Source organism: Phyllostomus discolor, chromosome 7 (assembly GCF_004126475.2).
Source record: "Phyllostomus discolor isolate MPI-MPIP mPhyDis1 chromosome 7, mPhyDis1.pri.v3, whole genome shotgun sequence".
NCBI classification, from domain to species: Eukaryota; Metazoa; Chordata; class Mammalia; order Chiroptera; family Phyllostomidae; genus Phyllostomus; species Phyllostomus discolor.
The window spans coordinates 4,212,085-4,239,719 of NC_040909.2; the positions used below are offsets into that span (position 1 = coordinate 4,212,085).

The 27,635-nt window shown below is 65.2% G+C and overlaps 2 protein-coding genes across 4 annotated transcripts; both read right to left on the reverse strand.

Moving 5' to 3' along the window:
- Positions 1-9,429: 9,429 nt before the first annotated feature.
- SLC38A3 (solute carrier family 38 member 3) lies at positions 9,430-25,892 on the reverse strand. 3 transcript variants are annotated; one of them, XM_036030300.1, is made up of 16 exons: positions 25,741-25,892; positions 15,486-15,637; positions 15,309-15,390; positions 15,049-15,164; positions 14,438-14,511; positions 14,265-14,357; positions 14,079-14,160; positions 12,951-13,033; positions 12,794-12,852; positions 12,460-12,624; positions 12,301-12,380; positions 11,929-12,029; positions 11,661-11,785; positions 11,410-11,554; positions 10,428-10,531; positions 9,430-10,339 (listed from the first exon to the last, which is right to left on the reverse strand). In XM_036030300.1, exons 2-16 carry the CDS (start codon positions 15,584-15,586, stop codon positions 10,235-10,237), a joined length of 1,515 nt encoding a protein of 504 aa, XP_035886193.1. In that variant the 5' UTR covers positions 15,587-15,637; positions 25,741-25,892; the 3' UTR covers positions 9,430-10,234. The 3 variants fall into 3 exon arrangements, with proteins under 3 accessions (XP_035886193.1, XP_028373706.1, XP_035886194.1); XM_028517905.2 differs by lacking the exon at positions 25,741-25,892 and adding an exon at positions 22,812-23,072; XM_036030301.1 differs by lacking the exons at positions 15,309-15,390; positions 25,741-25,892.
- On the reverse strand, positions 18,161-21,234 carry LOC118501543. The gene is made up of 2 exons (XM_036030303.1): positions 19,968-21,234; positions 18,161-19,613 (listed from the first exon to the last, which is right to left on the reverse strand). Exon 1 carries the CDS (start codon positions 21,036-21,038, stop codon positions 20,094-20,096), a length of 945 nt encoding a protein of 314 aa, XP_035886196.1. The 5' UTR covers positions 21,039-21,234; the 3' UTR covers positions 18,161-19,613; positions 19,968-20,093.
- Positions 25,893-27,635: the final 1,743 nt, after the last annotated feature.

Consider the following 27,635-nt stretch of genomic DNA (forward strand, 5'->3'; position numbering starts at 1 on the left):
GGGGAGCCTCTCGGTGGAGGTGACGGTGACGTGTGCGTGTGGAGGGAGAAGTGCACTGAGGAAGGACAGTCAGGGAAGAGGGGACGGGGAGGTGGGACCGGGAGGCCGGCTCTGGGGAAGGTCGGGGGAGCAAATGAAGGGTCGGAGGTGGAGGACACCCTGGCCTGGCAGCCCAGGCAGCTGAGGCCGGAAGAGGCCAGGACCCATCCACGGTCGGGTCCTCCAGTGAGGGCCGTCACGGGCCCCTGCTTCCTTCACACTCAGGGACCCAGGAACATTGAGACCCATAGACATTGTTCGGGCGGCACCGGCGGGCTCCTAGCCAGAGGAGATATGACGTGGACCTGAGCCTGCCAGCCCCGCACGCCTGGACTAGACCATAAAGACAGTAAAATGACATCCAGCCACACTGAAGGTGGCACTTCAGCTGGAAGGGAGAAGCGGCAGCTGCCAGCTCACTGGAAAGCCGGAAGAGCCTTGGGGCTGACCACAGGCCCAAGGGCAGGTCCAGCGTCTCCCAGGTTCCGACCCTGAGCAGCCGAGACCCCTCCGTGGGCCGTGACAGACACCCAGCCTGCAGGCTCTAGGAAGGGGAAGCTGCCGGCACTTCCCCAAAGGCAGTTTCGGGATGGGTGTGTCTACCCCACCCTGAAGGAACAGGCAGAACCCCCCAGGGATCCCCGGAGCCAAGATCCTGACCACTCCACCTCCATGGCTCCCGGGTGGCAGGGAGTCCTGGCAAGGCCCTGTGACCACCACATCACAGCCTGGCACACAGGGCCCAGCAAGCTTCTGCCTGTGGACCTCAGCGGCTCCAGCCAGGCTCTACCTCCTGGCCCGCCCCCTGCACTTCCCCCTTCCTCTTAGCCCTGCAGCAGCTCTGAGATTGGAGTGCTACACTGTCCACTCCGGCCCTTCCTTCAAACCTGTCTTCCCAAACAGCACCAAGCCTGGGAGGCCTGGGGCCCAGGGTCCCCTTCCTGCTCGTTCACCTCCTTCACAGACAATTGTCTTTGTCTTGGAGGGCTCAGGCCCCCGTCACTCCTTGATAGAAGTTTCTGGATAAGCTAGGGGGTTTCACCTGACATGAATGAGGGTGCGGGGAGGAGAATCTGGGAGGAGGGTTATCTAAAGTTTATTGTGACCCTACTGTACCGAGAAACCCGGGGTTCCAGGAGCACAGGCCAAACGAGGTGAACGGGGTGAACTGCTCAGTTTTGGAGACAACCAACAGGAACCAACAGGGCTAACAAAGGGCCACTGGGAGCGTATGCAGGAGGGAACAGTCTGAGGAGGGAGCCTGTGAATGATGAGGAGGGACCAACTTTTTGACAAGCCAGAAGAGTGACAGGCAGAGGTGACAGAAAATACAAAGACCCTAGGGCAGGGGCTGGGCGTTCCTGAAACGGAAGGGAGGCCAGCCTGACCAGAATAATGAGAGTGAGAGGGACCGCACCGCAGTGCGAGAGGTCTGTCACCAGCATCACTGAAGAGCCCACAGGCGGAGACTTCTCCAGTCCGGGCGGCAGGCTGAGGTAGGGGTGGGCGGAGCCTGCAGCTGGCCCTTGCATCCCCAGCCGGCCAGGCCAGGCACGTCCAGCCCTGCAGATCCAACTGGTCTTGGCACTCAGGGTGACATGCCTGGGGACATGCCTTGGGAGGTCACCCAGGGTGCTTTGGGGGCTTTGGGGCCAGGGTCTAAGCTGAGCCCTGCTCCTTGTCCTTGAAGAGTTCATGGCTCAGCCCTGGCTGGTGTAGCTCAGTGGATTGAGCACGGGATGGGAACCAAAGTGTCTCAGGTTCGATTCCCAGCTAGGGTACATTCCTGGGTTGCAGGCCAGAAACCCCCAGCAACCGCACATTGATGTTTCTCTCTCTCTCTCTCTCTCTCCCCGCCTTCCCTCCCTAAAAAAATAAATAAGTAAAATCTTAAAAAAAAAAGTTCATGGCTCAACTTGCCAGTGTGCCTGCCACATGCTTTAGCCTCTAAAGGCCACCTCCCCTGGGAAACACAGGGTCCTTCGAGGGCCTGGGAAGCAATAATCACCCCTATCCCAGGAGCCACTGCTCTGCTCACCTGGTTGCATAGCCCTCCCTGCCACGCCGCCCAAAGGCCAGGGCTGGTAGCCTCTCCCGTGACTCGTTAGGGCCCTCATTAGCATTGCTTCCTGGAATTTAATTTAATGAAGGAGCAAAAAGAGCCCTAATAAAGGTGACACAATAGCAAGCAGCCCATGAGGTGTCTCCAAGGCTCAGCTAGCCAGACCCTGGGTCTCCTGTAGATAAGGACTGGGGGAAGGGGTGTGTGCGTGTCCTGAAAGGGAGGGTCACTGAGCCCTAGGGGCGAGGGACTTCACTGGAAGGAGCAAATACCACGAGCTACACTGAGGAGTGACTCTGCAGGGACTGCTTCAGGCTCCTGGAGGGAGCTTTTGAGATGCTATCAGCTAGCTGAAGGCCCGAAGGCCCGACAGCCAGCTGAAGGCCCGAAGGCCCGAGGTGCAGACCAGCACGGTGTTACAGCACTGTGTTACAACACAGGCCAGGCTGCGGGCTGACGCCCGGGGGCAGTCAGCAGAGGCCAGGTCCTCAGGGCTACGGGGCAGGGAAAAGTTTGAACTTTGTTCCAAGTGTGATGGGAAGCATCTGAGGGTGTGAAGGTAGACTGACATGATCTATTTTCAAGTTCCCTCTGGCTCTATGAAGTGTCTCCTGTGGGCAACAGAGAAGGCAGGATGGGAGGGAGCGGGTAACCACCATGCAGCACAGGCGGTGAGAGTAACGCAGTGACTGAAGCCTATGGACACTGGGCAGTTCAGGTCCCCGAGGCGAGGGGAGCTCTGGGGAAAAGAGCAGGGGCGGGGGACGGAGGGGACTCATGTAACTGGGCTGAGTTTGTTTCCTCCAGCAGCTTTGGGCTGGCCGGGCCCCTTCAGCCTTACCCACTGGCTTGGCCTCCCCTCCAAATGGACACTGCTCAAGCACTTAAAGAAAATCAGTTTCAAGGGGTTCCCTTCGCTCCCACGCCTGCTTCCCCACCTTTGTGGACCTCTCCACCACCTCTGCTGGAGCTCCCTCCCCATTTCTCCATCGCTGGGACGCCTTCCCATCCTTGCTCCCAGGTCTTGGCCAGCGTCGGGCTGCCCGGGACCCCCAGGGCTGTATTTCACGAGGGAACGGGCCAGGAGGCGCAGGCGGGCGCAGAGCTGCTGAGGGTGCAGGCTCGCAGAGGCCTGCCCCTTTCTCGGCCCCGATCCCGCCCCTGCCCTCGGCCCTGGCCCGTCCACAGTCTCCTCGCACCGCCGCCTCCCCAAGTTCTGACACCCATGGCCCGTCCCCGGTGGCCTCCGCCCTGGATGCTCCCCACCCCCCCCCCCCCCGCACCGCCCGCCCGCCCCGGAGCTGAAGCCGGAAGCGGCCTCTGCGCGCGCTGCCCCGCCTCTTCCGGGGCCTCTCTAGGCAGGAGAGCGGGGTTTCGGTAGCCGCCCGCGACCCGGCACGGCTTTGCGGGGCAACAGCGCCTCCTGGTGGGCCTAAGGCGCAGCGCGGGAGCAGAGGCCGGCCCAGCCTTTTACCCCACCCCCCGCCCCCGTGGCCCCCTTCTGCCTCGCGGTCACCCCTACGGCGCCTGCCCTGCAGCTTCGTTCTCCCGCCTCCGCCGATCTGTCACTGGGTGGCCAGAGAGGCCGTCCCTGCACAGGGCGGCAGGCTTTCGGCGTCCTCTTGCTCAGAGCTCCCCGGGACGCCCCAACACAGGCCCCTCCCTGCTCTGACCCCAGGCCTCCCAGGCAGCCCTCCAGCCTACACCCCGCTGCCCATCCTCAGACAGTTCCACGATACCCGCCTTTTTGCTTTTTCTGGCCCTAGCTTGTTCGCATCCTCTGTTCCAGGGCTCTCTCGCCTCCATCTCAAATTCACAGCACCGATTAGACGCTAATTTGGGTGATTATTCCTGGTGGGCACTTGCCCTGCTTCCTGAAGATTAGGTGGTTCCGTGCCCATCGCCTGCCCAGGGCCGGGTACGCCGTAAACGCTTTGGGTACCCGGCTGAGTTTGACCCCAAAGACGTGGGCAGGATAAGAGGAGCTAGGTAATACTTGGAGAGGCTCTCAGAACCCTTGGTCAAGGTTGGGTCTGGGAGTCTGGCCCTCTTCTCCGTTCTGGGAACTCTTCCAAGGTCAGGGAGCCCAAGGAGGGGGCGAGGTTGCCTCCCAGGGGACCCCGCCAAGTGTAGGACTGACAGCTGCTCACTCACCTGCCCAGGTGCCCAGTGCAGGGTGCGGGGGTGCTACCCTTCTCTGCAACCTCTCTTCTTCAGCCCCGCCCCGAGCCTCTCTGCCTTCCTTCTTCTCCTGCGTCAGCCAGGAAGCCTCCCTGGATTGCCTTGGATCCTCCGGACCCGGCTGCACAGCCCAGAGCCGATCAGCTCAGCTTGCTGCTGGGGCGACGAGTCGGTTGGGTCCCGGCGAGCCCGGACCTTGGCCGCTGACCGCCAGGGGGCGGCAGAGACAGCCTTCTAAGGTCTCTGTCGAATTCTGTCGAGTCTCACCGAGAGTGGCGGGGCAGGTTAGCAAGCAGCCTTGTGTGGTTTTGAAAACAGTTTTGTTCTTTCAGAATTTTCTTTCCAGGGATACTCTTTTTAAAAAAAAAAATTGAATTGAATTGATTGATTGATTTTTAAAAAGATTTTATTTATACATTTTTAGAGAGCAGGGAAGGGCGGGAGAGAGGAAGAGAAACACATTTGTTGCTTCTCCTGTGGCCCCTACCAGGGACCTGGCGGGCAACCCAGGCGTGTGTCCTGACCCGGAGTGGAACCCAGCCCACCGGGCCACACCCGTCACGGCTGAACTGATTTTTTAGAGAGAGAGGGACATCAATTTATCATTCCATTTACTTATGTATTTATTGATTGATTCTTGTATGGGCCCTGACCCACAGCCTGGGTGTATCGGACACACTCTAACGAACTCAGCTACCGGGCCGGAGCCTGCAGGGCTACTCTCCATTTCTAAGTAACTTCCAGTCAATTATTACTGTTCTACGTTGTCTGAAAGTTAGCCGGTTGCTGGATGACTTTAAATTGAGGTCAAGGCAGACACGTGCTGGCTTCTCTGAGTCCCCGTATGTGCTCCTTGATGTCCCTGGCTGGCTGTACCTTGGACCCAGCGTGACCCTAGCCACCAGAGCTTGGCCACCCTGCGTCCTCCCTGACACCAGCTGTCCAGCGCCACCTGCTGTCTCCCAGCTCAGTTCCCCCAGGGCCCTGGCCCAGGAGTCCTCCAGCTGCCTCCAACGCACCGTTCTACCAGCCTCTTCCCATGTCTTAGCCTCCATAGCTCCTTCTTCCCAGCCTTCCTCCAAGGCCTCTGCGAGCCCCGCCCCTCTCTCTCGCCACACTAGTTCTCTCCACGTGGCCTTTCCGGCTCCTGCCTCTCCCCTCAACCACCGCATTGGGACTTGCCCTCCGGGCCGAGGGCCTCAGCGGCCCACATGCTGGTGGGTCCTCTACCCGCACGACCCAGAGCACCTGACGCTGGCCCGGCTCCCGGCGCCCTCACTCTCCTGGGCTTCCCCCGCCGCCTGTCTGCTCCTGCTCCGCCCCGTGCCGGTTCCACCTCATCTCTCCCACCACCGAGCAGGAATGTTCCCGGGCTCGGGCCTGACCGCTGCCCTCCTTTACGCAAGTGCACCTCCCCCACGGCGCCCAGGCCTCTGGCCCCGAGGAGCACCCGCTCCCCTGCCTCCCGAGCCTGAAGCTGCAGGGCTGGCTGCTCCGTGAAGTCGGGTGGCACAGGCAGCAGTCACCCTGGCATCTCCACTCTGACGCCCAGTCAGCGTCTTAAACGTTTCACTGGCTGAGCTGATGGCCCTTCCCAAGCCTGCTCCTTCCCCAGCCTCCCTCAGGGGAGGTGGTGGCAGGCTCGGTCCCTAGATGGCCTTGAGTCACCCTTGATTTGTCTCTGTCCCTCCCCTCCTACCCAAACCATCAGGCAACCCCACCACCTCTACCTTCAGCACAGCCCAGCGTCCCCCCTGGGCCAAGCCGCCCCCCCCCCCGCCGGGCCGAGCCCCTCAGCCTTTCCGTCTGAACGACTGCGGCAGCTCTGGGCCAGGCTCGCCCTCGGCCCCCGACCCCCGACCCCCGGCCCCCGACCCCCACGCAGAGTCTGGTGTCCGTGCGGCAGCCGGAACGATCCATTTGAAACTCAGAGTCGCTACCGAGTCAGTTCCCGCCTGTCCCGCGTTCAGGACCCTGCGGGGGCTCTTATCTTCCCCAGAGGAACATCCGAAGTCCTCCCTCAGGAGGCTGACAAAGCCCCATAACACCTGCCCCCTATCGGCCCTCACTCGCCCCCCCCCCCCCGCCCCCGATCTTCTCCCGCCTCTCCTAACGTCAGGGGCCATGACCACCTGGCTGCTGCCCTCTCAGGCCGGGCACCGTCTGCCTCAGGGCTTTGCACCGGCTGATCCCCCGGCCCGGACAGTTCCCTGCAGGCACCCCCGTGGCTTCCTCCCTCTCCAACGTCCGGTCAAAGGCCCCTTTGTCAGCGAGGCCCACCCTAACTCACCTCCAGAGCCCCTGTTCTCCGTTGCCCTCACCTCGCCCTGTTTACTCCCTATAATAATTAGTAAGCATCTTTTTTTTTCAGATTTTTTAATTTATTTTTAGAGAGGGAAGGGAGGGGGAGAGAGAGAGAGAGAGAGAGAGAGAGAGAGAGAGAGGGAGAGAGAGAGAGAGAAACATCACTGTGCGGTTGCTGGGGGTTCTGGCCTGCAACCCAGGAATGTACCCTAGCTGGGAATTGAACCTGGGACACTGTGGTTCCCAGCCTGCGCTCAATCCACTGAGCTACGCCAGCCAGCGCAGTAAGCATCTTTTAAAAAAGATTTTATTTATTTATTTTTGGGGAGAGGGGAAGGAGAGAGAGAGGGAGAAAAACACCAATGTGTGGTTGCCTCTCATGCACCCCTTACTGGGGACCTGGCCCACAACCCAGGCATGTGTCCTGACTGGAAATTGAACCGGTGACCCTTGGGTTCACAGCCCACGCTCAATCCATTGAGCTACACCAGCCAGGGCTAAACATCTTAGAGGGAGGGGGAGGGAGGGACAAAGAGAAAGAGGGAAACATCGATCAGTTGCCTCGATCAGTTGCCTCTCGCATGCCCCAACCGGGGACCTGGCCCGCAAGCCAGGCGAGTGCCCTGACCGGGAATCTAACTGCCTTTGACCTTTGACTTTGTGCACAGCATTCAACAGATGATGTAACTTACTCATTCTGTTTCATGTTTCCCATCTGAATCCAACCCCCCACCCAGAATGTAAGCTCGAGGAAGGCGGGGTCTTCCCTTTGCTCGCTGCCGTGCGCCCAGGTGCTGCGAGAGTACGTGGCGCAGCGGGAACCTTAACAAAAACTCGCCGGGTGGATGAGTGAACCCCTCTCAGCCGGCAGGTCGTGTGCACCTGTGCACCCGGGGGAGTGGGGAGCGGGCGGAGACCCGAGGCCCCGGCTCCTCCCGGTCCACCTTCACTTGCTTGCCTGTGACGAGCAGCCGTAGGAAAAGCAGTAAAGAGAAATACAGGAGACCTCCGTGCTGCACTTTCTGGCTGTTCTATCTTGTCATTGTTCCAAATGGAGCAAGTGTTTTGTTTGTTTTTTCCGGAGTTGTTTTTTAATGTTTAGGTTTTATTTATTTATCTTAGAGGGAGGGCAAGGGAGGGACAAAGAGAAAGAGGGAAACATCGATCAGTTGCCTCGATCAGTTGCCTCTCGCATGCCCCAACCGGGGACCTGGCCTGTAACCCAGGCGAACGCCCTGACCGACAGTCTAACTGCCTTTGACCTTGGGCTTTGTGCATAGCGTTCAACCGCCGACTGGGCCACAGTGGCCGGGGCAGGAGTTTTTTTTAACTTGAAAAAAAATTAAAAAGACCTGGGAAATTCTTCAAAGCACACAGAAATGCTTCACAATGACCAAGGGTCTGCAGGCCCGTCCTGGTGGAGTCCCGGTGTCTGGGGCTTGACAGGGGGGACGAAGGTCACGTATTTTCAAACAGTCATCTGGACACTTGGTTTTTGTATGTAGTGCAGAGGCCGCATCGCCCAGCGCCCGCTGCCCGCTGCTCAGGCCGGAGACGACCCTGCGGGGCGAGCAGAGGCGGCGGCGGAGGCCTCAGGGTCCTGCCTCCGCCTTAGCGGCGTGTGGCAGACACTATGCTCAGGTCGCCCTGCTCTGAGAGGGCTGCTGCCGCCCTGACCCGCAGCCTCCTCTGGATGGAGGGAGTGTGAGGAAAGACCCCAGGGTCTGCCTGCAGGGTGGGCCCTGCCGGTGTGGCTCCTCACGCCCCAGGGGTCCAGGGTCGGAGGCAGGGCTGGAGTCTCATCCTTCGGGGAAGAAGCCAGAGAGCCCCCGAGGGCAGCCCCGCATGCCAGGGCACTCTGGGCCGCGGCCGCCTCCAGGCCAGCGTCCAGCTCTTTGCTGGGGCCACGGGGCTCCTGGGTGAGTCCCCAGGCTGGAGTCAGGCGACCGGGGCTGGTGGGAATCAGACTCAGGAAGCCCCCCTCTGACGGGCTGGCACTGCTGCGGGCCCAGCAGCCACCAGCTTGAGGAAGTCCTTTCTGCAGGGGTTTCCCATGCTGGCAGCCGCCTCACCAGTTCAGACTGGATTTTTCCTGCTGCCCTTTCCTCGGCGGCCTAGCTGGGCACAGGGTCTCTCCTAATGAGAGTTTGATGCCAAGACCTGGGCAGCTCCATCCCGCTGGGTCTCAGCTGGTTCAGGTCCGCCCCAGGCCACAGGCAGCCTCCCAGCCCCACCCGGGGCCAGGGTGCTGGGGCTGCCCCGCGTCCTTGCAGCCCCCGCCCCGCCCTGGACTCTCCCACTGAAAGCTCCGGCCCCACATACCGGGACTCACTTACCCACCTTTATTCACAGCGGGTTTTCTGTGACTAAAAGGACTGGCCTGACACAGGGCACAGGGTCCCTGGACTTTTGTTTGCAGACTCGAGGCATTGACAGAGAGTTGACATGGCAGCGGGGGGCGGGGGGCGGGGGGCGGCGGCCCTGCTGTAGGGCTTCCTGGCCGCCCCCAGCTCAGACCCTCTCTAAGCTGCTGCGGATGCACCTCACGTCCCTCCTTCCGGAGGCCTCTCTCTGTCCCATTTCCTGGGGCCTCATTAATTCCTCCCCACCTCACCCCGTGAGAAAGCAGGTCTGTGCTGAGTCTGGCTCGGGCCCAGAGCGGGGTCTGAGCGTGCCGCTGGTCGGTTTGGGAGGCAGGGGGCGAGTGGCATGGGGCACGCTCCCCGTCCCCACCCTCATCCCAGGGAAGGAGGCAGGAGAAGCCTCTGTCGCCACCCACGTTCCGGCTCTCACCCCCTTCCCCAGAGCCCAGGGAGCGTGGAGATCAAGAATATAAAACGTAGTTGGTCTTCAGTATCATATTTATAAAGGGGGCTGCCAGCCAGCCTCCACCCTGTCCCAGGCTGGCCCCTGGGTCTCTGGCTGCCAGGGGCAGAGACGCTCTGGGCCCCAGCCTCTCTCTTCTCCCAGCGGGGGGCGTGGGCTAGGGCCCAGGCTCGGGTGGGGGGAGTCCCAGCCTCCCCGGGGCTGGTGACGGTGCACGGCAGGGGCCTGTTGAGGACACCCCACCGATTCGATTTCACCCTCAAAAGAACCTGCTGGCTCCAGGTGTAGGGTGAGGGGTTCTATTCCCGGTGGCGAGGATGGGAGAACCGGAAAAGAATACCCAAGCACCTGAGCCCACGTGCCTGCAGGGGCATCGGGGACCGCAGGAAGGCAGGCAGGAGGGCCGAGGGAGACGGGGCCTCAGGGGGCAGGCCGTGACCCAACAGCGAGGTGGGGGGATGGCCGCCGGCCCGGGTTCCAGCTCCACGTGCCCCCACAGGCCGGCAGAGCTCAGTGCCTGCCTCTGTGTGAGGAGGGAAAGGGGCGAGCTTGGAGGCAACGAGGCGGGGGGCAGCCCCACCTGCTCCCAGCTCAGGAAGGCCCTGCAGACCAGGAGCCCCCCGCAGGGAAGGGGCCCAAGGGCTTTGGTCCTGGTTCTCTCTAAAAAAAAATGACCCTTCCACAGAGAGGCCCCGGGATGGGGCCTCACGCCACGGTGTTTATCCATGTCTTTCTCCTCCCTCCGACGGGCCGCTGGGTGCCGGCCGGGGCCGAGGGGTCCGGGCAGGGCACTGGTGAGCAGGCCGAGCAGGACGGGCTGTCCTAGTGGTTTCCTCCATGCCGGCTGGTCCCCGAGACCCAGTCAATGATGATGAAGCTCAAGCTCATGGTCATCATCAAGAGGCCAAGTGCAGCGAAGCAGAGGGCCTGTGGGGTCGAAAGTTGGGGTCAGGACTGAGGGTGGGGGGGTCCCCTAAGCTTCACCGCATCCCACCGACCGCCAGGCCCCTCGCACCAGGATTTTGGGGGTGGATCTTGCAGGCTCCTTCTCGGTGGGCACGATGCGGAAGTAGAAGACAGCAGGGAAGATGAAGATGAGGCACGGGGCAGACGTGGCACCTGTTAAAAACAAGGCGTGGCCACCGAGGGCTCAGGGCCTCCTATTGGCTAAGGTTCAGGGGTGGATCCAATAAAATCAGACAGTCCTCGTGGGGGGAGGGTCTCATCTTGAGACCTTGCTTGAAAGCCCGCTCTCTGCCCTCAGGGGCCTCTGGAGCGAACGGGCCAGCGTGGCTGGTGTCACAAGAATCTCTCAGCGAATGAAGCTCGCAAAGGGGAAAGGCAAGTCAGAGATACAGACAGAGACTCGAGGATATGGGGCTCCTGGATGTAGCTGTTCCTGAAGGCCTTTCTACTGTTTGAGCCAATACATTCCTGTCTGCTTGCTACATGTTGAGTTCGCTTATGAACATACACAACCGAGAGTCCTGGCTGTGATTTCCGGGATACTTAGCCCACGTCCGTGGGTCAGTCCCTGCAGAGCTGGGGGAGGGAGCCAGTCTCCTGAGTCGGGTCACCCCGAAGACGTCTCGGAATCGCTGACCGTGCAGCTCAGAGCCCCAGCTGGGTTGGGACAACCGACAGGGCAGCCACCCTGTAGCCCCCCGATCCTGGGGCCGAACCAAGGCCCCCCCTTACCAACCGTGAGGCTCTGCTACTCTCTGAATCTGAATGTCAGTTTCCTCATATGCAACACGGAGACAAGACCCACGGACAAGACCCTCCTGTGTGCTGCCCCAGCGAGGGGCACTGACACGCGGGTTCCGGGCCCTGTGAGGGGACGGGAGTAGCCCGCGGGGTGGAATCTCGGGTGGGAGGCCGTGCCGTGCACGCGGCCAGCGGCCAGCGCTTGAAGGCAGGGTGCGAGCTCAGGAGTCGGACAGCATTTGCGGAGGAGAAGCCCCCCGGGGCAACACCTGGCAGGGCCGGACCCTCACCGATGATCCCGAAGATGCCCAGGATGTTGGGCGCGAAGATGACCAGCAGGTTGATGCAGGTGAGCAGGCCGGCGGCGATGAGCACGTGCCGCAGCCAGCTGAACTCCTGGCCCTGAAACAGCATCTGCTGGATGGCGCGCCGCACCTGCGGGGTGGGGAGTTGCCGACCCGTCAGGGCTTCTCCGTCGGTCCCGCCCCCCCGCCCCCACTGTCCAGCGCCCCCCCCCGCCAGCCCCCTCCCCGCGGCTCACCGGAAACAGCACGATGGGCACGGTGAGCGTGACGGCCATCAGCACGGCCACGCGCACGCACAGGATGAGCACGTCGAACGGGTCCACCTTGCTGTAGGTGTGCAGCAGCTCCGACTCCACCCCATCTGCGAGCGGCGGGCGGGCAGGGCGGTCGGCAGGCGGCCCGGGCGAGGGCTGGGGCTCGAGCCCTGGTCCGCCCGACCCTGTGGGGAGTGGCACCCCCTCGCCCCTCCCCCCCCACCGCCTCCCCCCCGAAGAGCAGCCGTACCGTAGAAGGTGAGGTAGCCGAAGAGGGCGGCCAGGAAGTACATGAGGTACATGACGGTGATGGACAGGTTGGAGATGCGCTGCATCTTCTTCTTCGAGGGGCTGGGGGGGGCAGGGGAGGGGCTTGGTGCCAAGCCGGGCCACACCGGGAGGCCCCCATGGGCCCTGGGGTCTGTCTGGCATCACACCCTCACCACATGGCAACAAGGGGGCCTCCTTCTTGCCGCCGGTCATCACCCGGAGCAGCCATGGAGATCTTTGGTGCAATGACTTGGCTCCTGCCACCCCCCTCCCCACCGCAGGGCCACGTCCACTCACCCCCTCCCCAACCGGCTCAGGCAGCCCCGCCCCCACCCCCAGCCTCGGCACCTACTCCTTGAGCTCCGTGTAGATGGGGAGCACCTCTGGGTGGCAGACGAAGGCGAAGGCCATGATGGGGATGGTGTACGCCGTCTGGGGGAACACGGGGCCGTGTCAGGGCGGCCCCCACCCTCTCCCTGGGCCCCTGCCCCCGCCCTGGGCCCGTCAGAACCTGTATGTTGAGAGTGAAGTAGCTTGGGGTGCAGACAGCTGGGGCGCCGGCCTCCCCCCGGAGCGGCGTCTCCTCCCTGCTGAACTGCGTGAGGCTGAAGTTGCCTGTGGCGTTGGCTAAGGTGGAAGGGAGTGGGCAGGGCACCTGGAACTTTTTGTAGATGACCTGGTGGTGGGGGGTGTGAGAGTGTCAGGGCAAGGCGCGGCCGGCCGCCGGGGAAGTCCCTCTAAAGCCACATCCGAGGGAGGTGGGGACTCGAGGAGCTGCCCTCCCTCTGACAGAGGAGCCCTGAGGACCCCTGGCCCTGCCCTGACCGGCACGGAGAGGGACTCACTGCGACTAGGAAGAACACCATGCAGCTGAGCGAGAAGCCGCTGGAGTAGCCCAGGTAGCCTGCAAAGTCCGGGAAGGGGCGGCCGTGAGGCTGGGGACCCCCGCGAGGACGTCCTTCCGACACGCCCTTCCGAGGCCCCGCCACCGCCCGTGCTCACCCAGCTGCCGCATCAGTGCCAGGGGCAGAATGATGGTGACAGAGACCAGAATCACCAGGTAGTTCCCGTTCACGTACCAGTCCCTGCCGGGCGGGAGTGGGGAGCCAAGGTCAGGGCCCACGCAGCACCGGCTCAGGCCGCGGGCCCCCACTCCCAGTCAGGGTCACCCGTGGTGCCACCGGGTGACCTCCGAAGGACACGGGCCCACAGCCGGGAGTCTCTGTGCCCATCTGCAAAGTGGGCACGCTCTCAGCGCCCGCCCGGGGAAGGGGCGGGGCTTGGTGACCATTCTGACTGGAGTCTGCTGCTGTTTTCCTCAGGGCGAATAGGTCTGTGTCCAGCCTCCTCAGGGAGGGGCCCCAAGGGGCCCAGGGAGGTGGGTGGGATGAAAGAGCCTAGCTCTGGGGGGGGGCATTTTCCAGGGGGGCTCAGGGACTTGCCAACAGCCTGTGCCCCTGTGGTCCCCCCTGCAATCTGCATCCTGCATCCTCCTGCCCCGTGCCCAGTGGACAGGGGTTTCAGGGAACGAATGCGACGAGGAACGGGACCGCCCTTCAAGGGCAAGCCCAAAGGCCAGCTCCTTGGGAAAGGACCCCAGGGGGCCGGTTTCTGGCTGTTCCTCGCCTGCCATCACGGATCGCAGTCTCCCAGCCCCTCTGCGTGCCTGGGAGGTGCTGCCGAGCGCGGGGCCTGCCTTCTCTGTCCCCACTCACGAACGCGGCCGATGCCATCACTGCTGCCTAAACTAGCGAGGGGCAACTGGGACACCTCGGGCTTAACGTCTCGGTGGGAGGGGAGGGGCTCACGCCCAAGCCGCGGTCAGGAATAGCAGGCGCTTAGAGCTAAGCCCCGGGCTCTCGGGCCCTCTCTGCTCCGTGGCTGGGCGGGGCTCTTCCTCCTGCCAGCCCACGTGCCCTCCTGGGTTCCCCCGGGGGCTTCCTAAATCGGGGGCGGGGTGGGCTGAAGGTTGGCCCTGCTGGCAGCTCTCTGCCCACCAGCAGTGACTGGTAGGGTGCGTCTCTCTCTCTCTCCCACTAGCCCAGCCTGGGCTCTCGGGGCCCAGGTGGACACGGAGGGTAGACCGAGGCCTCCCACCCTCACCCGGCCCCGCCCCGCCCTGGGGCTCACGAAGTTTGTGCCTCCAGGTTCAGGAAGGTCTGTATGACAAGGGGCAGCTCGGACTTGATGATGTACAGGTAGCTGGACATGGCTGGAGGGAGAGGGGCGGTGGGCACCGGGGTCAGTGGAGCCAGCTGCCCCCCTTCGGGTGGCCCTGCCGCCCCCTGTCCACCTGCGACGGTCCGCCAGCCGCACCTCCGATGTTCTGCAAGGTGATGGCCAGGGCCGCCACCAGCTTCCCCGGGGTCCCAAAGGCACGGTAGCCCAGCTGCTCATAGGCGCGGATTCCTGTGGGCACAGGGCGTCAGGGCGGCCGGCCCGCCCCTCCCAGGCCGCCCTCCCCGGCTGCAGGCCCGAAGGAGGCTCACCCACGATCCCCGAAGACTTGAGCAGCAGGTGGATGGAGTAGCTGGAGAGCAGGGCTACGGCTGTCAGCAGGAACCTGGGGGAGACGGGCGGGGAGAGGCTGCTGGGCTCCCCCCTCCCCCCGCCCCGCTGGCGGGAGGCGATGAGCTTTGGGAGGCCTGGGCCGCAGGGCCGCTGGCCAGGTGTCCGGGCAGGTGTGGGTGCGCACTCAGCAGGCCCGGGGCCGGTCTGACCCAGGGGAGGCCCTGCAAGCCCATCTCTCCCGGAGTTCTTGGAACAAACATGTTTTCCACTTGGCTGTGGGGCAGAGCTCCCAGGAGAGGACACGTGTGCCCACACAGGCCCGGCCACGGGGCCGCGTCCAACACGTGTACACAGAGAAGGACGGACGGGTCCGTCAGCCTGGCCCCGTGCGGTCATCTCCGCCGGCGGACTGGGAAGGGCGGGCCATCTGTCTGGCCGTGGCTGGTTTGCTCAGCCGTGGTTCGGGTTTCGTGAGAGTGCCCACCCACCGCCACCAGGGCCTCAGGACAGGAGGCTGGGGGTCCTGGGAGGTCGAGGGCAGTGGCCTGTTCGGGGCTCCCGTGTGAAGCAGGGCGCAGACCGCACTCACAGGAAGAGGATGATGCCCGTGTTGGCCATGGCGTAGGCCAGCCCCAGGATGCCGCTGCCCATGATGGCGTTGCTGAGGTTGAACACCGACATCCCGAACGACGTCTTCCCCTCGAACTGCAGGATGGCGGGGGTCAGCGCGAGAGGAGGGAGTCTCTGAGTTCCCTCCCTGTCCCTCAGCCTCCCGCGGCTGCCCTGGAGCCCCGCCTTCCTTCCTCCCGGCCCCCAGGGGTGCCCGAGCCCCAGAGGTGCCCCGCTCACGTCGGTGAACTGCGGCTCCTTGCTGGGGCTTTTCTGTAGGAAGCCCTCGCCCTCAACGCAGGTTCTCGGGGGGCCCTGGACCCTGCAGGCACAGGCCCGGGTAGGCAGCTCAGCTCCAGCCCCCTGCTCCGCCCCCGGCCCCGCCCCGAGCCCCGACGGGGCCCCTGCTGCGCTCACCTCTCATCGCCTGCCGTGGGGGTGCCGACCGGGTGTAGTCCTTCCGCGTGTTTGCCGTTGGGCACCAGCTCCACCAGCTCCGTCTGCAGAGGCGCCTCCATGCTCAGGGGACACCGCAGGGGCCCGGCTCTCACCCCGACACACTCAGGAGTCTGCGGGGCAGGTGCCCCGTCAGGTCGTCCCTGCTCCTCGCACCCAGGGCCCGGCCGCCCGAAGGCGGTCTCAGCCGCAGGCGCACTGCGCAGAGGGCCACTCGGGACACAGGTGCACAGGCCGCTCTGCCCCGGGCCTCCCTGGGACCTGCCCGTGGGGAGCAGAGCTCGGGCACCCGAGCTCTCCGGGATGTCCTGAGGGCCCCCTCGGCCAGCCTGCGGTGCTCCCTCCACACCCCGACACACGCACAGCAGCCCAGGCAAGCCCCGGAGGCCTCAGTTTCCCCATCTGTGCGGTGAAGCTCAGTTGGGTGGCCTCAGTTCAGAGCCCAGAGGTGCCAGGACTCTGGGATGCTGAGTCCCAGGCCTGTTGCCTCCCCGCCCCCCACAGGGAGAGCCCTGGACAGACCCCTGTCCCTGAGGTTGACACTAGGAGACGGTTTCCTGTGCTGGCCCCACGTGCCAGGGGCCTCCTAGCCAGCCTCGAATGGCACTGCCCGACGGCGGGAGGCCTCAGGAGAGGGTGAGGGCTGTGGGCCCCGTTCCCAGCTGCCCGGCGGGCACTGCTGGCAGCCGGAACAAAGGGCCCTCTGTGGGCTGAGGGCTGGCGCCGGGGACGGCAGGCGCAGAGGCTACCACCCCCCCACCCCCGGAGCCAGGAGGCCTGAGGCAGTGCTGGGCGGCTGGACACCTGGGCCCTGCCCGCCTGGCTGCAAAGGGCCCTCAGGGGGCCTTCCAGGAAACGGGGGGCCCAGTTCTCGGGGACACGCAGGCCCCCTCCTGCACACAGCTCTGGCCCGAGGGCCACACTTTCCTTCAAGCCTCTCCTTCCCCGCTGGGGAGCCCCTGCACCTAGGTGCCCATCTCCCAGGAGACTTTGAGCAGACTCTCCGTTTCCTGGAGCCCCGGACCAGGAGCTCAGGGCCTTGTGGGGCTGTGGAGGGGCCGGGACTGTGCAGTCAGCCCCCTGGTCCTGCTCCTAGGGTGTGGCCCTGCTGGACCTCACAGGGACCAGCTCCCCGCTGTCCACCCCCAACCCTGTCGCTGCCCAGACAGCTCGCTGGCCCTGCGGCTGAGAGCCACCCACCGACGCCCAGAAGGTACCTGGGCAGAGTGCCCCCAGGATCTACAAGGACATTCTGAAGGCCGGCCGAGCCAGCAGGAGAGCTGAGGCCAGAGTGGTGACCAGGGAGGGGACAGCGCTGCCAAGCAGGTCAGCCAGGGCCCGGTCTTGACGCCACGGCGCCCCCTCTGCCGGGGAGCCTTGAATCCTGCCCCGGGTCCTCTAACTCCGCTCCAGGTCCTGATGGTCTCCGGGCTGCTCTTCAGCGTGGAGCACCAGGAGGTCTCCAATTCAGCCCTTGGGGCTGTGGCAAGTAGGGGGGCTAGGCTCAGGCCTCGGGCCTCAGGCCTCAGGCCCCAGGGTCCTGGGGGCAGCTGCCACACAGAACTGGCCAGAGGACCACCTCCCTTTGCTGCAGGCCAGAGCTCAGGTCCCAGGCAGGTTGGTCCTGGGGACCCCTCACCTGACACCCTCGGGCCCCCTGAGCTGCCTGTCTGACGCTGGCGTCTGGGCCTTCCTCTCCTCCGGCCCTGCCCACTCTGGACCCTGACGCATGCGCATCTGTGCCCACACCCTGCTCCTCTGGACTGGGGTCCCCGAGGCCGGCCTGTCTTCACAGCCCTGCCTCGAGCCTCGCCCTCGGCCCCTCCAAGGATCCCAGCTAGGCGTGGAGGTGCCAGCACTTGGCCACCAGAGGCACTCCGGAGTGCCCCCTGGCTCTCAGCTGGGGTTGCCCTGGCCGGGCCTCCCGCCCTGGGCAGGCTAGGGCAGGCCCTCAGAGTGTGCTGAGTCGGCAGCCTAGACAAAGCACCCTTCTCTGCCTTAATATGCTCCCCTAGCAGCCAGGCGCGGCCTCCAGGGAGACCACGGCCCACAGCGCGGTCACAGCCAAGGTGCCTGAGGTCCCGCCTCTGGGTCCCACCCCTCCCCCCGGCAGGACCCGAGCTTAGACTCTCGGGGCCTTGCTCTTGCAGCCCGCCCATGCTGGTTGTCGGGCTGGCCGGACCCTGGAGAGGCCGTGGAACGCCCCTCCTCAGCTGGCTGTCAGGCTGGAAGTGGCAAACCCCTACGCACATCCCTCGCCCTACGGCTCCTGATGCGGCTGAGTGTGTGCCACACAGTGCTGGGACTCGGGGAAGGGGAGAGTGAGGCATCAAGGAAGCCTTCCTGGAGGAGGAGGTGATGGAGTCTGTTGTGAAATGACTCCCAGTGGGAGTCCCCAGGGTGTGGAAACAGGAGGGAGGGACTCAAGCAGAGGACACAGCAGGCGCAAAGGCTCCGAGGTGTGGTACAAGGCCGGCGGGGAGGGTGAAATGATGGTTTGGTGTCATAGACAAGCTTGCCAAACCTTGACGTCCCGGTCAAGGCGTCCGTACCTCATTCCAGAGTGGGGCTGAGGGCGGGGGTGGGGCGGGGGGGTTAGCGCTGGCCTGGCCCGTGGACCCCCAGCCCTCCCCTGGGCCCCGAAGCTCATCTCTGACACCGCCGTCCCTTCCCTCAGGCCTGCCGCCTCCCGGGCTGCTTCCCATCAGGGGGTCCGCGCAGACTCGGGGGTGACCCCTGCCCAAGGACAGCTGCCAGCAGCCCCCGGCCCCTGGCAGGGACACAGCAGGGTGGACACGCTCGGTCCGAGGCAGACCCGGCCCTGCCACCCGGTGGGACTGTGAGCGGAGGCCTCCCCACGCAGGACCTCGGAGTCCGCCCGTCCTGCAGGGGTCCCCTGAGGTTTGGCCAAGGTTAGGGATGAGTGAGGAGCCTCCCCGAGGCCTTTGTCCCCAGAGCAGGCCCTGGGGCGGGCAGACAGATCTCTGTGACCTCGGGTGGGTCATCAGAATGGCATCTGTCATGGGTGCAGCGTGGGCCAAGGCAGTAAATCGATGCCCTGGGCCGCTGCCCCGGGCCTGTTTGCGCTCTGCAAGATAAGGGCCCGGCGGGCGCGGGAGGCTCCGGGATCCTGTGCAGCAGCAACGCCGGCCCTCGCGTGTCACGGGGTGCGAATTCGTCAGGCACACCTCGGCAGGTGTTGAGTTTGGCTAATTAAAGATTTCAAGGCCCGGGAATCCAGGCCACCGCGTGGGCTGGCTGCTGCGGGAAGCGCCCCTCTCCACTCCCCTCCCCGAGGCCGTGGCACAGCAGTGGCTCTCAGCAGCGAGCTGGCTGCTGGCTACGGGCTGCGGCCACACCGCTCTCCCCTCGGCCCTGCGGCCGCAAGCCTCGGCGGCGGAGGCACAGACCCCGCAGGGCTTGCTGCCACGGCCCCAGGCGTCCTGTGTGGGGGCAGCCCAGGCCTGAGGAGACACAGCCGGCCTGGCCGGAGGGTCCACTGTGGTGATCGCTGGGGGCTCAGGCATGAGGGCTGCCCCCAGTTCCAGCTCGCCCATCCTCACCGCTCCCCTCCTCGGCTGAGGCGAGGTGCCCCTTCCCTCCTGGCACCCCCCCCCCCGCACTCCACCCACTTCTCCAGGCTCCGGAGGGGAAACACCCTCCTGAGACAGGCTCTCAGTCCGTCAGCAGGGGACCTGGGCTCACCAGACATGTCCGAACTGTGTGTCAAGGCACAGCCACCAGGGTGGGTGGGAAACTGACTCTAAGGCCAGGGGTCTGGAAGCAGGGTGGGCGGGAGGGTGCTCAGAGGAAGGGGAGGCACGAAAACACGCCCTGGGCCTCCCCAGACCGCTCCAGACCCTGGCCCCGGCAGGCCCAGTCCTGCACCCACTCCTCCCTCGCGGTCAGCGGCACTGGCTACGTGGCCAGTGTGCGGCCAGAACCCGGAGGGTGGCAGGCAGGAGGGGCCCACCCAGAGAAAAGCAGGTGGCCCAGGACACTGCTCTACCGGGCCCACCAACCCCTTGTCCCCTAGCTCCCTGGCCCTGGGGACTGGGGTCTGGGGCCTGTGCTTCTGCGTCTGGGCATCTGGAAGGTAGGGACGGAAAGTGGCCTTCCCTGTGACAGGGCACATCTTCCGGACTCCCGACAGATGCCTCGAGTGGGCCTAGCCCCAGACACCTAGGCCTCCCCTCCCCCCCCCCCCCCAGGCCCAGACCCTGCTAGCGCAGGCTGACCCCAGCGGCGGAGGCTGCAGCTGGAACTTCTTGACTCAAGACTGGACCGGGGCCAGCAGCATCCCCCTCCCCCCGTTGCCAGCCCGCTGAGAGGGACGTGCGGCCTGAGGCCCAGCTGAGGCAAAGGACAGGACATCACATGCCTGTGGCCCCCCAGGATCCGGGGAGACCCCGAGCCAGCCAGCCCATCCTCCTCCCTGCTGACCCGGAATCCCCTGGAGGCGGCCAAATATTTGGACAGCCGGACTTCTGGCCCCAAAGAAAGCTGGAACAGGGGCCTGGGGCAGCTCAGGACTCATCGGAGACCCCACTGGGGGGGCTAAGGGCAAGGTCAGCTTGGAGGAGAGGCTCCGTCCAACGTCAGGAAGAGGCAGAGAGAGGCGGAGGGAGGGAAGACAGAGACGGAGGGGAAGCACACGTGGCACATGCGTCCGGCATACTGATCCGGACGGAGAGGCGCTGGGAGCCTGAGAAATTCGAGTGGAGAGAGACAGCACAGACACAAATGGAGGAGAGTACACAGGGAGAGCCAGGGAGACGTGCGGGCCGGGGGAGAGAGGGGGGCGGGCAGCCGGAGGAGGCCAGCCAGGCAGAGAGAGCCAGACGGAGGACGGACAGAGACCAGACAGCAGGAGACGACAAGGCACAGCCAGCAAGAGACAGGGAGCCCCAGAAGGCGCAGGAAGGGGCGAGGAAGCCAAACGCCCAGGTGGGGGGGGGGCGGCAGCCCCAGCGTGCTGCCCTGCAGGGGTGGCCGGGTGAAGCCCGGGCAGGCCCCACAAAAAGGTGGCGGCAGCGTTTCCAGGTTCCCACGAGGGCAGGGTGTGCCCCCGCTAGGCAGGCGCAGGGACGTCCAGAGGGCGGGCCTGAGCCCAGCAGGGCCACAGGGCCGGGCCCAGCTGGAGAGAACCCCCCCAGCCCAGCACCTGTGGCGTGCCTCCCCACACAATGGGAAAGATACACGGACAGGCCGGCCGGCGGGAGTGGCCGCGTCCTCAAGGGCCGTGCACGTGTGTAGACGTGCCAGCGGAGAGGCTGTGTACAGGACGTGGCCCGCAGAGCGGAAATTCAAAACCAAGCCACCCCGAGCTGCTGGCCGGAAAGCCCCTCCTGCCCCAGCAGCTGGTCCTTCCCTCCGGCCCCCACAAGCCCTGCCGGGCCTCCCAGAGCACCCCACCCAACCTGCGTCTGTCTTCTCGCTCGGAGCCAAAGGCCAGCCCTCCACCCGCCGGACCGAGGGCCCCGGGGCACGTGGTGGGTCCTCGGCGAACGTCATCAAACGAGTGGAGGGGGCTCCAGGTCCTTGACAGGCCCCCGGCCCACCTCACCAGCTCCAGGGGGCGCCTGGCCCACCCCGCCTCCATGTCTGCACCAGAACGCCCTCCACGGGACCCCCGTTCTGCTACCGCGTCGGCTGTGCACACGCAGGCACCAAACTCCCCAAACATGTTTTCCCCTCGGACCCAGCGCCTGTCCCCACGTGCAGCCCACATGCGTCCCCAGACGTTCAGGGTGTACCCCACACAGAGACCAGGAGCCCCCCAGCCTGTCCCGTTTCCTCTCGGCTTCTCCACTTGCCCACGACCCCGTGACTACTTGCTAAGGGCGGTGGGCACCATGACAGGAGCAACCAAATCTCGTGGTCTGATACCGGGAGCCCTGGACTGGGTGTTTTTTTTTTCCATTTGGACCAAAAGAACCAGCACCAAACAAAGGGGTGGTTTCCCAAGCCGCTGCGGACACGGGCTCTCCGGGTCCGGGCAGAATACAGTTCTGAGACTCGTACCCCCAGCTGCCCCAGAGGTATAGCCCCCTGCCCCCCCGACGCCCAGCAGTCAGAGAGTCTCCTGCTGTCAGTCATTCCAGTCCTCTGGGATAGGTATTAGGCCCGGCCTCATCCACCCCTGATTCCTCCCACCATTGGTGCTTCCTACAGGAAGCCTTCCAGGGTTGTGCAGAACCTTCCCCTCTTAAAATGGAACTGTCCCCAGAACACTTCCTATGCTCCAGACTGACAACCTGTGAGGGACGAGCTTCCTTTTCAGAAGGAACTGAGCCCCCACGCCAGACTTTCCACTGAAGGGGGGCGGCCGCAGATCCAAAGGTCTGCTCCAGGGACAGCGCCGTGGCCCCAGGCAGTCGAGAAAGGACAGGACCCGCAGGCTGAAGGAAGGACGGACCTTTGACTGAGCCGCCCTCAGTCCTGTCCTAGAGCCCAAACCTGGTCTCAGGGTTCAGGTGACCGTGGGGGGGAGGGGCGGATCCCCTAGGCCCCGCCCCCGTCCCCCTCCCTGGGTGTAAACAAACGCACGCAGTCGGTGCGGCCAATCCTAGGGGCCCACGGGGCGGGGCGGGCTCCTGCAAACTGGAGCCCAGCTCCTTTCCCTCGGGGGATACGCTGCGGTGCCCTCTCTCTCAGCCCCTGCCCGAGCACCGGGCAGCGAGCAGCGCGCACGGAGCCTCGCCCTCAGACTCTGGAGCCACACGTGCCTGGTGCCTGCCGTGCCTGCTGGCCCGGCTGCGAATGGCACGGGCTCTAGGACCAACATGTGCCCTGCGGCCCCGGAGGCAGCCTGGCCCGACCTGCCCCTAAACCTCTGCGCAGCGCGGCCGGGATAAATATACCCGGACTTCCCGCCTGCCAGACCGGCCGATCTGCCTGCCAGATGCCCGTCGGAGCAGCGCTCCAGGGCCTGTTCCCGGGCCCTCTTAGGCTCCCCTCCGGGGCCCTCTCCTGCCGCCCCCACGGGCCGAGCCTCGGGAAGCCCACCGGGCGCCACCGACCTCCCGCGGCCCCATCCAGCCCTGCGGAGGCGACGTGGAGCCTCTCCAGGACACCTGCTCCAGCTCGGGGCTGAGTCGGACTGGGGGGGGTCCCCAGATCTGCGTCCGGAGCGCGCGGGGCTCTGGCTCTCCGAGCCAGGAGCGCCTGCCCCAGGCGGGGCGGGCGAGGGGAGCTACCCAGGCCGGGTTACGCACGAGGGGGTGGGCGGTAGGGCTCGGGCCGCTCGGTGCCCCCTGGGCTGGGGGTCGGTGCCCCTAGCGGTACCTGGTTTCACGGGTGGGGACGCGCGGTGCTCAGCTCTGGCTGGCGCTGACCTCTCTGCTCCCGGCGGAGCGCAGCGCAGGGGGATGAAGGGCGCCCGGCCCCGCCCCCGGCCCGCCCCCCGCTCTCTAGTCCCCCGCGGCCCGCGGGAGGAGGGGCTGGTCAGGGGCGAGGCGGGGGCCCGGACCGAGGAGCAAAGGGCTCAGCCGGAGTGCGGAGCAGCCCCTAGCCAGAGAGCAGCTGCCCCGAAGGGTTCAGTTGAGTCCTGTGGGGAGGGAGGGGATGCTCCAGCCCAAAGCTGACGCCCTCAGAGCGCCTCCGTAACCCCTGAAACGCTCTGCCCGCATCCCCTGGGCCAGGAGGGACTCTTCGGCCGAGCGGAGAGGGGACGGGGCGCCGCTCAGCCTCAGTGGAGGATGCTTGAATGGAGGACTCTCAGACCCCGCTCGGGCTCCAAAAGGTCCTTCCTCCGGCCTCCCCCTCCCCGGGCAGAGGCGGGATAGGTGAGGAGGGGCCCTGCATCGATCCTGTCTTCAGCCCAGATGTTCAGAAGTGACCGAGGCCGAAACAGATGGGGCAGGGGCAGTGAGGTCAGGGGGAGCCTTGCCTAGCCTCTGCCCCGCCGCCGAGGTCCCCACTTCTCTATTTCCAAGGAGTAGGGGACAGCTGTCAGTCTGCCCATGGGGAGCGGGGCCTGGGACTTGGTGTCTTGGGGCCAGGGGCTTTGGGGTGGCCCTGTTCTCGGCTGGGGGCTCCCGTCCCACCCCTACCTGCTTCCCACCCAAGACTCTGGTGCCCAGAAGTGGGTGGTGGGTGTTAGGGCCCCAGGCCCAGCCAGCAGGGAGCTGGGGGAGGCCTTGACCGTGGGGGTGAACTGGGGGTGGGGGTGCGGAGGGGGGGGAGACTCCCAGAACATCTGTGCCCTTGCTTCTCAGCCACTGGCTCTGATCCGATTAATCGCAGGGTTTCTGCCGTTCCTGGGCAAGCCGGGTGTCTCTGGGTCCAGCGTGCCCCCGGCCCTGGGGCTGGGGGGATGCCCCCGGGGGCAGGCCTCAGCCCTCCGCTGCCCCGGGCTGGGAGTTGGGACTCCTGGGCTCACCTCCTGTGGACTCACGTCACTACAGCCATGCCTTCCGCGCCTCAGTTTGCCTACGTGTCACAGGAGGTGGCTCTGTCCCGTCCCACGGCCTGAGGGCAGTGGGTGGAGAAGGGCAGCTGTCAGCCAAGGGCAGGGGACTTGGCGTCGGCTGGGAGGGCCAGAGGCCTGGAGGAACCACAGAGAAAGGCGCTAGGGCGGTGCCGTCCCAGCAAACCCCAAACCGCCCGAGCTGTCACCCTGCTGATGGCCGAGCAGGGGAAGGGACTGGCTGTCCCTCCTGACGTGGGGCCGATAGAACCCCCAGGTCAGAACTCACCTTGGTCGTGAGGGACCCCAAGACTCTTCCCCTCCCAAGGGGCTTGGGGACTTCCTACGGGGCAGTCAGATAGGAGAGGTGCTGGCCGGGGTCTCGGGCCTCCCCCCCTACTCCCCCTACAGACACCCTGGGTGCTCGCAGGAGCCATTCACGAAGGGCTGGGGGCTTCCATTGGCAGCTCACGAAGGGTCGGGCCTGGCTTCAAGGTCCCCCAGTACGAGGGGGTTGAGGTCCTCAGGCCAGAGTGGCTGTGTGGGGTCCCTGGGCCAGGCCGGTGGTGGCCAGGCGGGGGGAGGGACCGCCTGTTTGTTGACGCTGGGCCTGGGCCCCGGCCAGGGCAAACACAGCTCGGAGGCCTTTCCCGCCACCTGCCGAAGCTCCCAGCCCAGCCTGTGCCGGCCACGCAGCTGGCAGCCAGGTCGGGGCGCTGAGAGGTGCCGGGCGCCGCCTCCCAGAGACCAGAGGGGGCGTCCCTCCTTGCAGCCGCCGCGTGGAGGGCGGCCGCCTGGCGGGGAGGCTCTGTCGCTTCATCTCAGCCGTCAGCCCCGCCCCGCCTGCACTCCCCCATCCGGGGAAACTGAGGCGCAGGCCCGAGGGACTGGCAGGCACGTGCGGCAGGACGCAGGGTCCCAGGGTCGCTCAGACCCTCCTTCCAGGGTCCTGGCCGCGCCGTGCTCTCCTCCTCCCTCCTCAGTCCCGCCTCTCAGCCTCCAGCTGGCCAGCCTCCTCCCCCCACGCCGCCACCTCCCCCCACCGGCACGCCGTCCACACAGCGCACCTGGACCCTGTCTGCCAGTGAAGCCCCGTCTTCACCCCCCACGCAGCCCTCCCCCGAGCCCGGCGTGGGTGTTCACCGACTCCTCAGACACCCTGCAGACACCTGCCGTGCACCCCACTGGCCCCCCACCGGACATCCTCCCCACCTGCGCCTCCACCCAGCAGCGGGCTCTCCACCTTCCTCGCCACTTGGCGGGCCACTCAGGATCCTGCCTTCCCCGGTCCCACCGGGTCCCACCTCCCGGGCCAACTCCTATGCGTCCTCCAGCCCCCTGCCCGGGCCACTGCGGAGAGCCAGCTCCTTCCAGCGGCTGCTCTGCCGGCCCCGCAGCGGCCAGGGCCACAGCGGCTCTAGGTGCTCCCTGCAGGCCAGGGAGGCGGGGGAGCTCCTGCCGGGGTGGGGGGCGAGGCCGGTGGAGAGGCAGCCCGTGGGCTTGCATCTGCCGAGGGGAGAGAGGCGCCCGCCCACGTGGGGAGGAGCAAAGGTGCTCCCCGGGGCGGAAGTGGCCACGGCCACGGGGACACTGGAGCGTGAGTGTGGTGTGAGCAGCGGCGGGTGCGGGGCTGCACACGGGGGCAGGACACTCGGTCCAGCGTGGGTGCTGGGGGCTTTCTAGGCCTCCCAGGACAGTGGCTCTGCCCTCCCAGCCCGCGTTTCCAGCTCCTGGCTGCGCTCCGCCCCCGCTCGGTGCCTGGGACCTTCCTCTGTGAGCATAGCCAGGGTCCAGTTGGCGCAAGACCCGGGAGGCTAGAGGGGACCCTCCTCTTCAGCTTTTCCCCCGAGTCCCCAGAGCGGGTGACCTCTTGGCTGAGGCCTGTCCCCACAGCCTTGGCGTGCCTTCCCTCTCTCCCCTGAGATCTGGCCCCCGGCGTCTCTGGCCACTGAAGCGGCTTAATGAGCCCGGGTCACGTGGGCCAAGCTGCTGCCTGGAGGGAGGGCCCAAGCCCCCAGCGGCCACCCAATCGGGCCCTGACGTCAGTGGCATTAACCGTCTGCCAGGCTCGTCTAATCTCTGGTCAGCGGCCGGGCCAGGTTAGTCCCGCCAGAGCCAGAGCTGAAGGCCATGAGGGCCCTCAGGGGCACCTTGGGTTGCAGGCCAGGCGAGACGGCGGTGGCCGTTGCTGCTTACAGTAAATGCCCCCTGCCGAGGAGTCCCTGGTGGGGCCCCGGTGCCAGCCCTGGGCCCGCTCTCGCCGATCCTCCGCCGTGGACCGGGAGCCAGGCACCGGGCGCCCACCCTGCTCCACAGAGTGTGATTACACGGGTGCGAGCGGGGCCGAGGGGGCTTGCCAGCTGCGCACGGGGCCGCCTGCGTCCGGGCGGTGCCACCCGCCTGTGGGATCCGGGACTCTGTGGGTGGAACCGCGCATGGGAGGGGACTCTCTGGAGGGCGGCACCCAGCCCCTGGACGGTGTCGGGCTCCTCTCTGCCCCTCGCCCGGGAAGGCTCCGGAGCACTTGACCCTCTTTCCATGACGAGGTGGCTATGCGGAAGACCCTGTTCACCCACCTCTCCCGGCAGCTTCCTCCCCTGTGGCCCACCAGCTCCTCAAAGCTTCCTGTCTCCCTCCTCGCCGCCCCCCAGTACATCCCGCCATCACTCTCCCCCGCCCAGCTCACTCCAGACGAAGGTGAGCAGCCCCAGGTCGGACAGGCCACCCACCATCACCCCGTGGGGGTCCTAAACCCCTGGCCCAAGCCCCATGCGCCCCTCTGGCCTCTGAGCAGCACCAGTGTGACCGCCCGCATGTGTCCTGGGCTCCCTGACCCAGCCAGGGTCCCCCCCCCCCCCCCCCGCACCAGCTCAGGTCCGGGAACCCTCGCTCCCCGCTCTCTAGCCACCCCTTCATTCAACAGCCTCCCAGCGCCACCCTCCCCCGGGCACTGAGGCTGCTGCCCGGGCGCCGCCTCCTGCCTCCCGGACACGTGCCACCTGCCTCGGGGACGGCGCAGCCCCTGCGATGCTCCCCTGAAGTCCCTGCCTGGCAGGGGCATCACAGGCACTGGGCCCACAGACAGGCCCTGCTCCCCGTAGACCCCGGCCCCTTGGGGTCAGGAGGACACGTCTTCCCCGTGGATCCCCCCCAGCCCCCCTCCCCCCTCCCCCATGCCCACGCACACCGGTCCCCAGGAAACACGCGTGTCCCTATGTATGTGTTTGTGTGAAAAATGTCAGTGATTATTTTTTCCAGGAGTGGATTTGGAAAATGTCCCTGATGACCTTATTTCCAGTAAGGTCGGGAAAATAAAATTATAAATTGTTGTAGGCATAAGTAAAATATTGAAGCTTGAAGTAATATTTTGAGTTTTAATCTACCTACTATAAATTATCTCAGTGCTTTTGCAACCAAAGTTACGTGAAAAATTGACCATTAAAATACATAAAACCATATACAAGGGTGGACGTTTTTTTTCTTTTCAGTCTCCAGTGTGACACCAATACGGCTTCAAAGGGCTCTCTCGGATTTTGTTTTTATGTAGGCTTTTTTCAAAGGTTTATTTTTTCAAAGATTTTATTTATTGATTTTTAGAGAGGGAAGGGAGGGAGAAAGAGAGAGAGAGAGAAACATCAATGCGCGGTTGCTGGGGGCCGTGGCCTGCAACCCAGGCATGTGCCCTGACTGGGAATCAAACC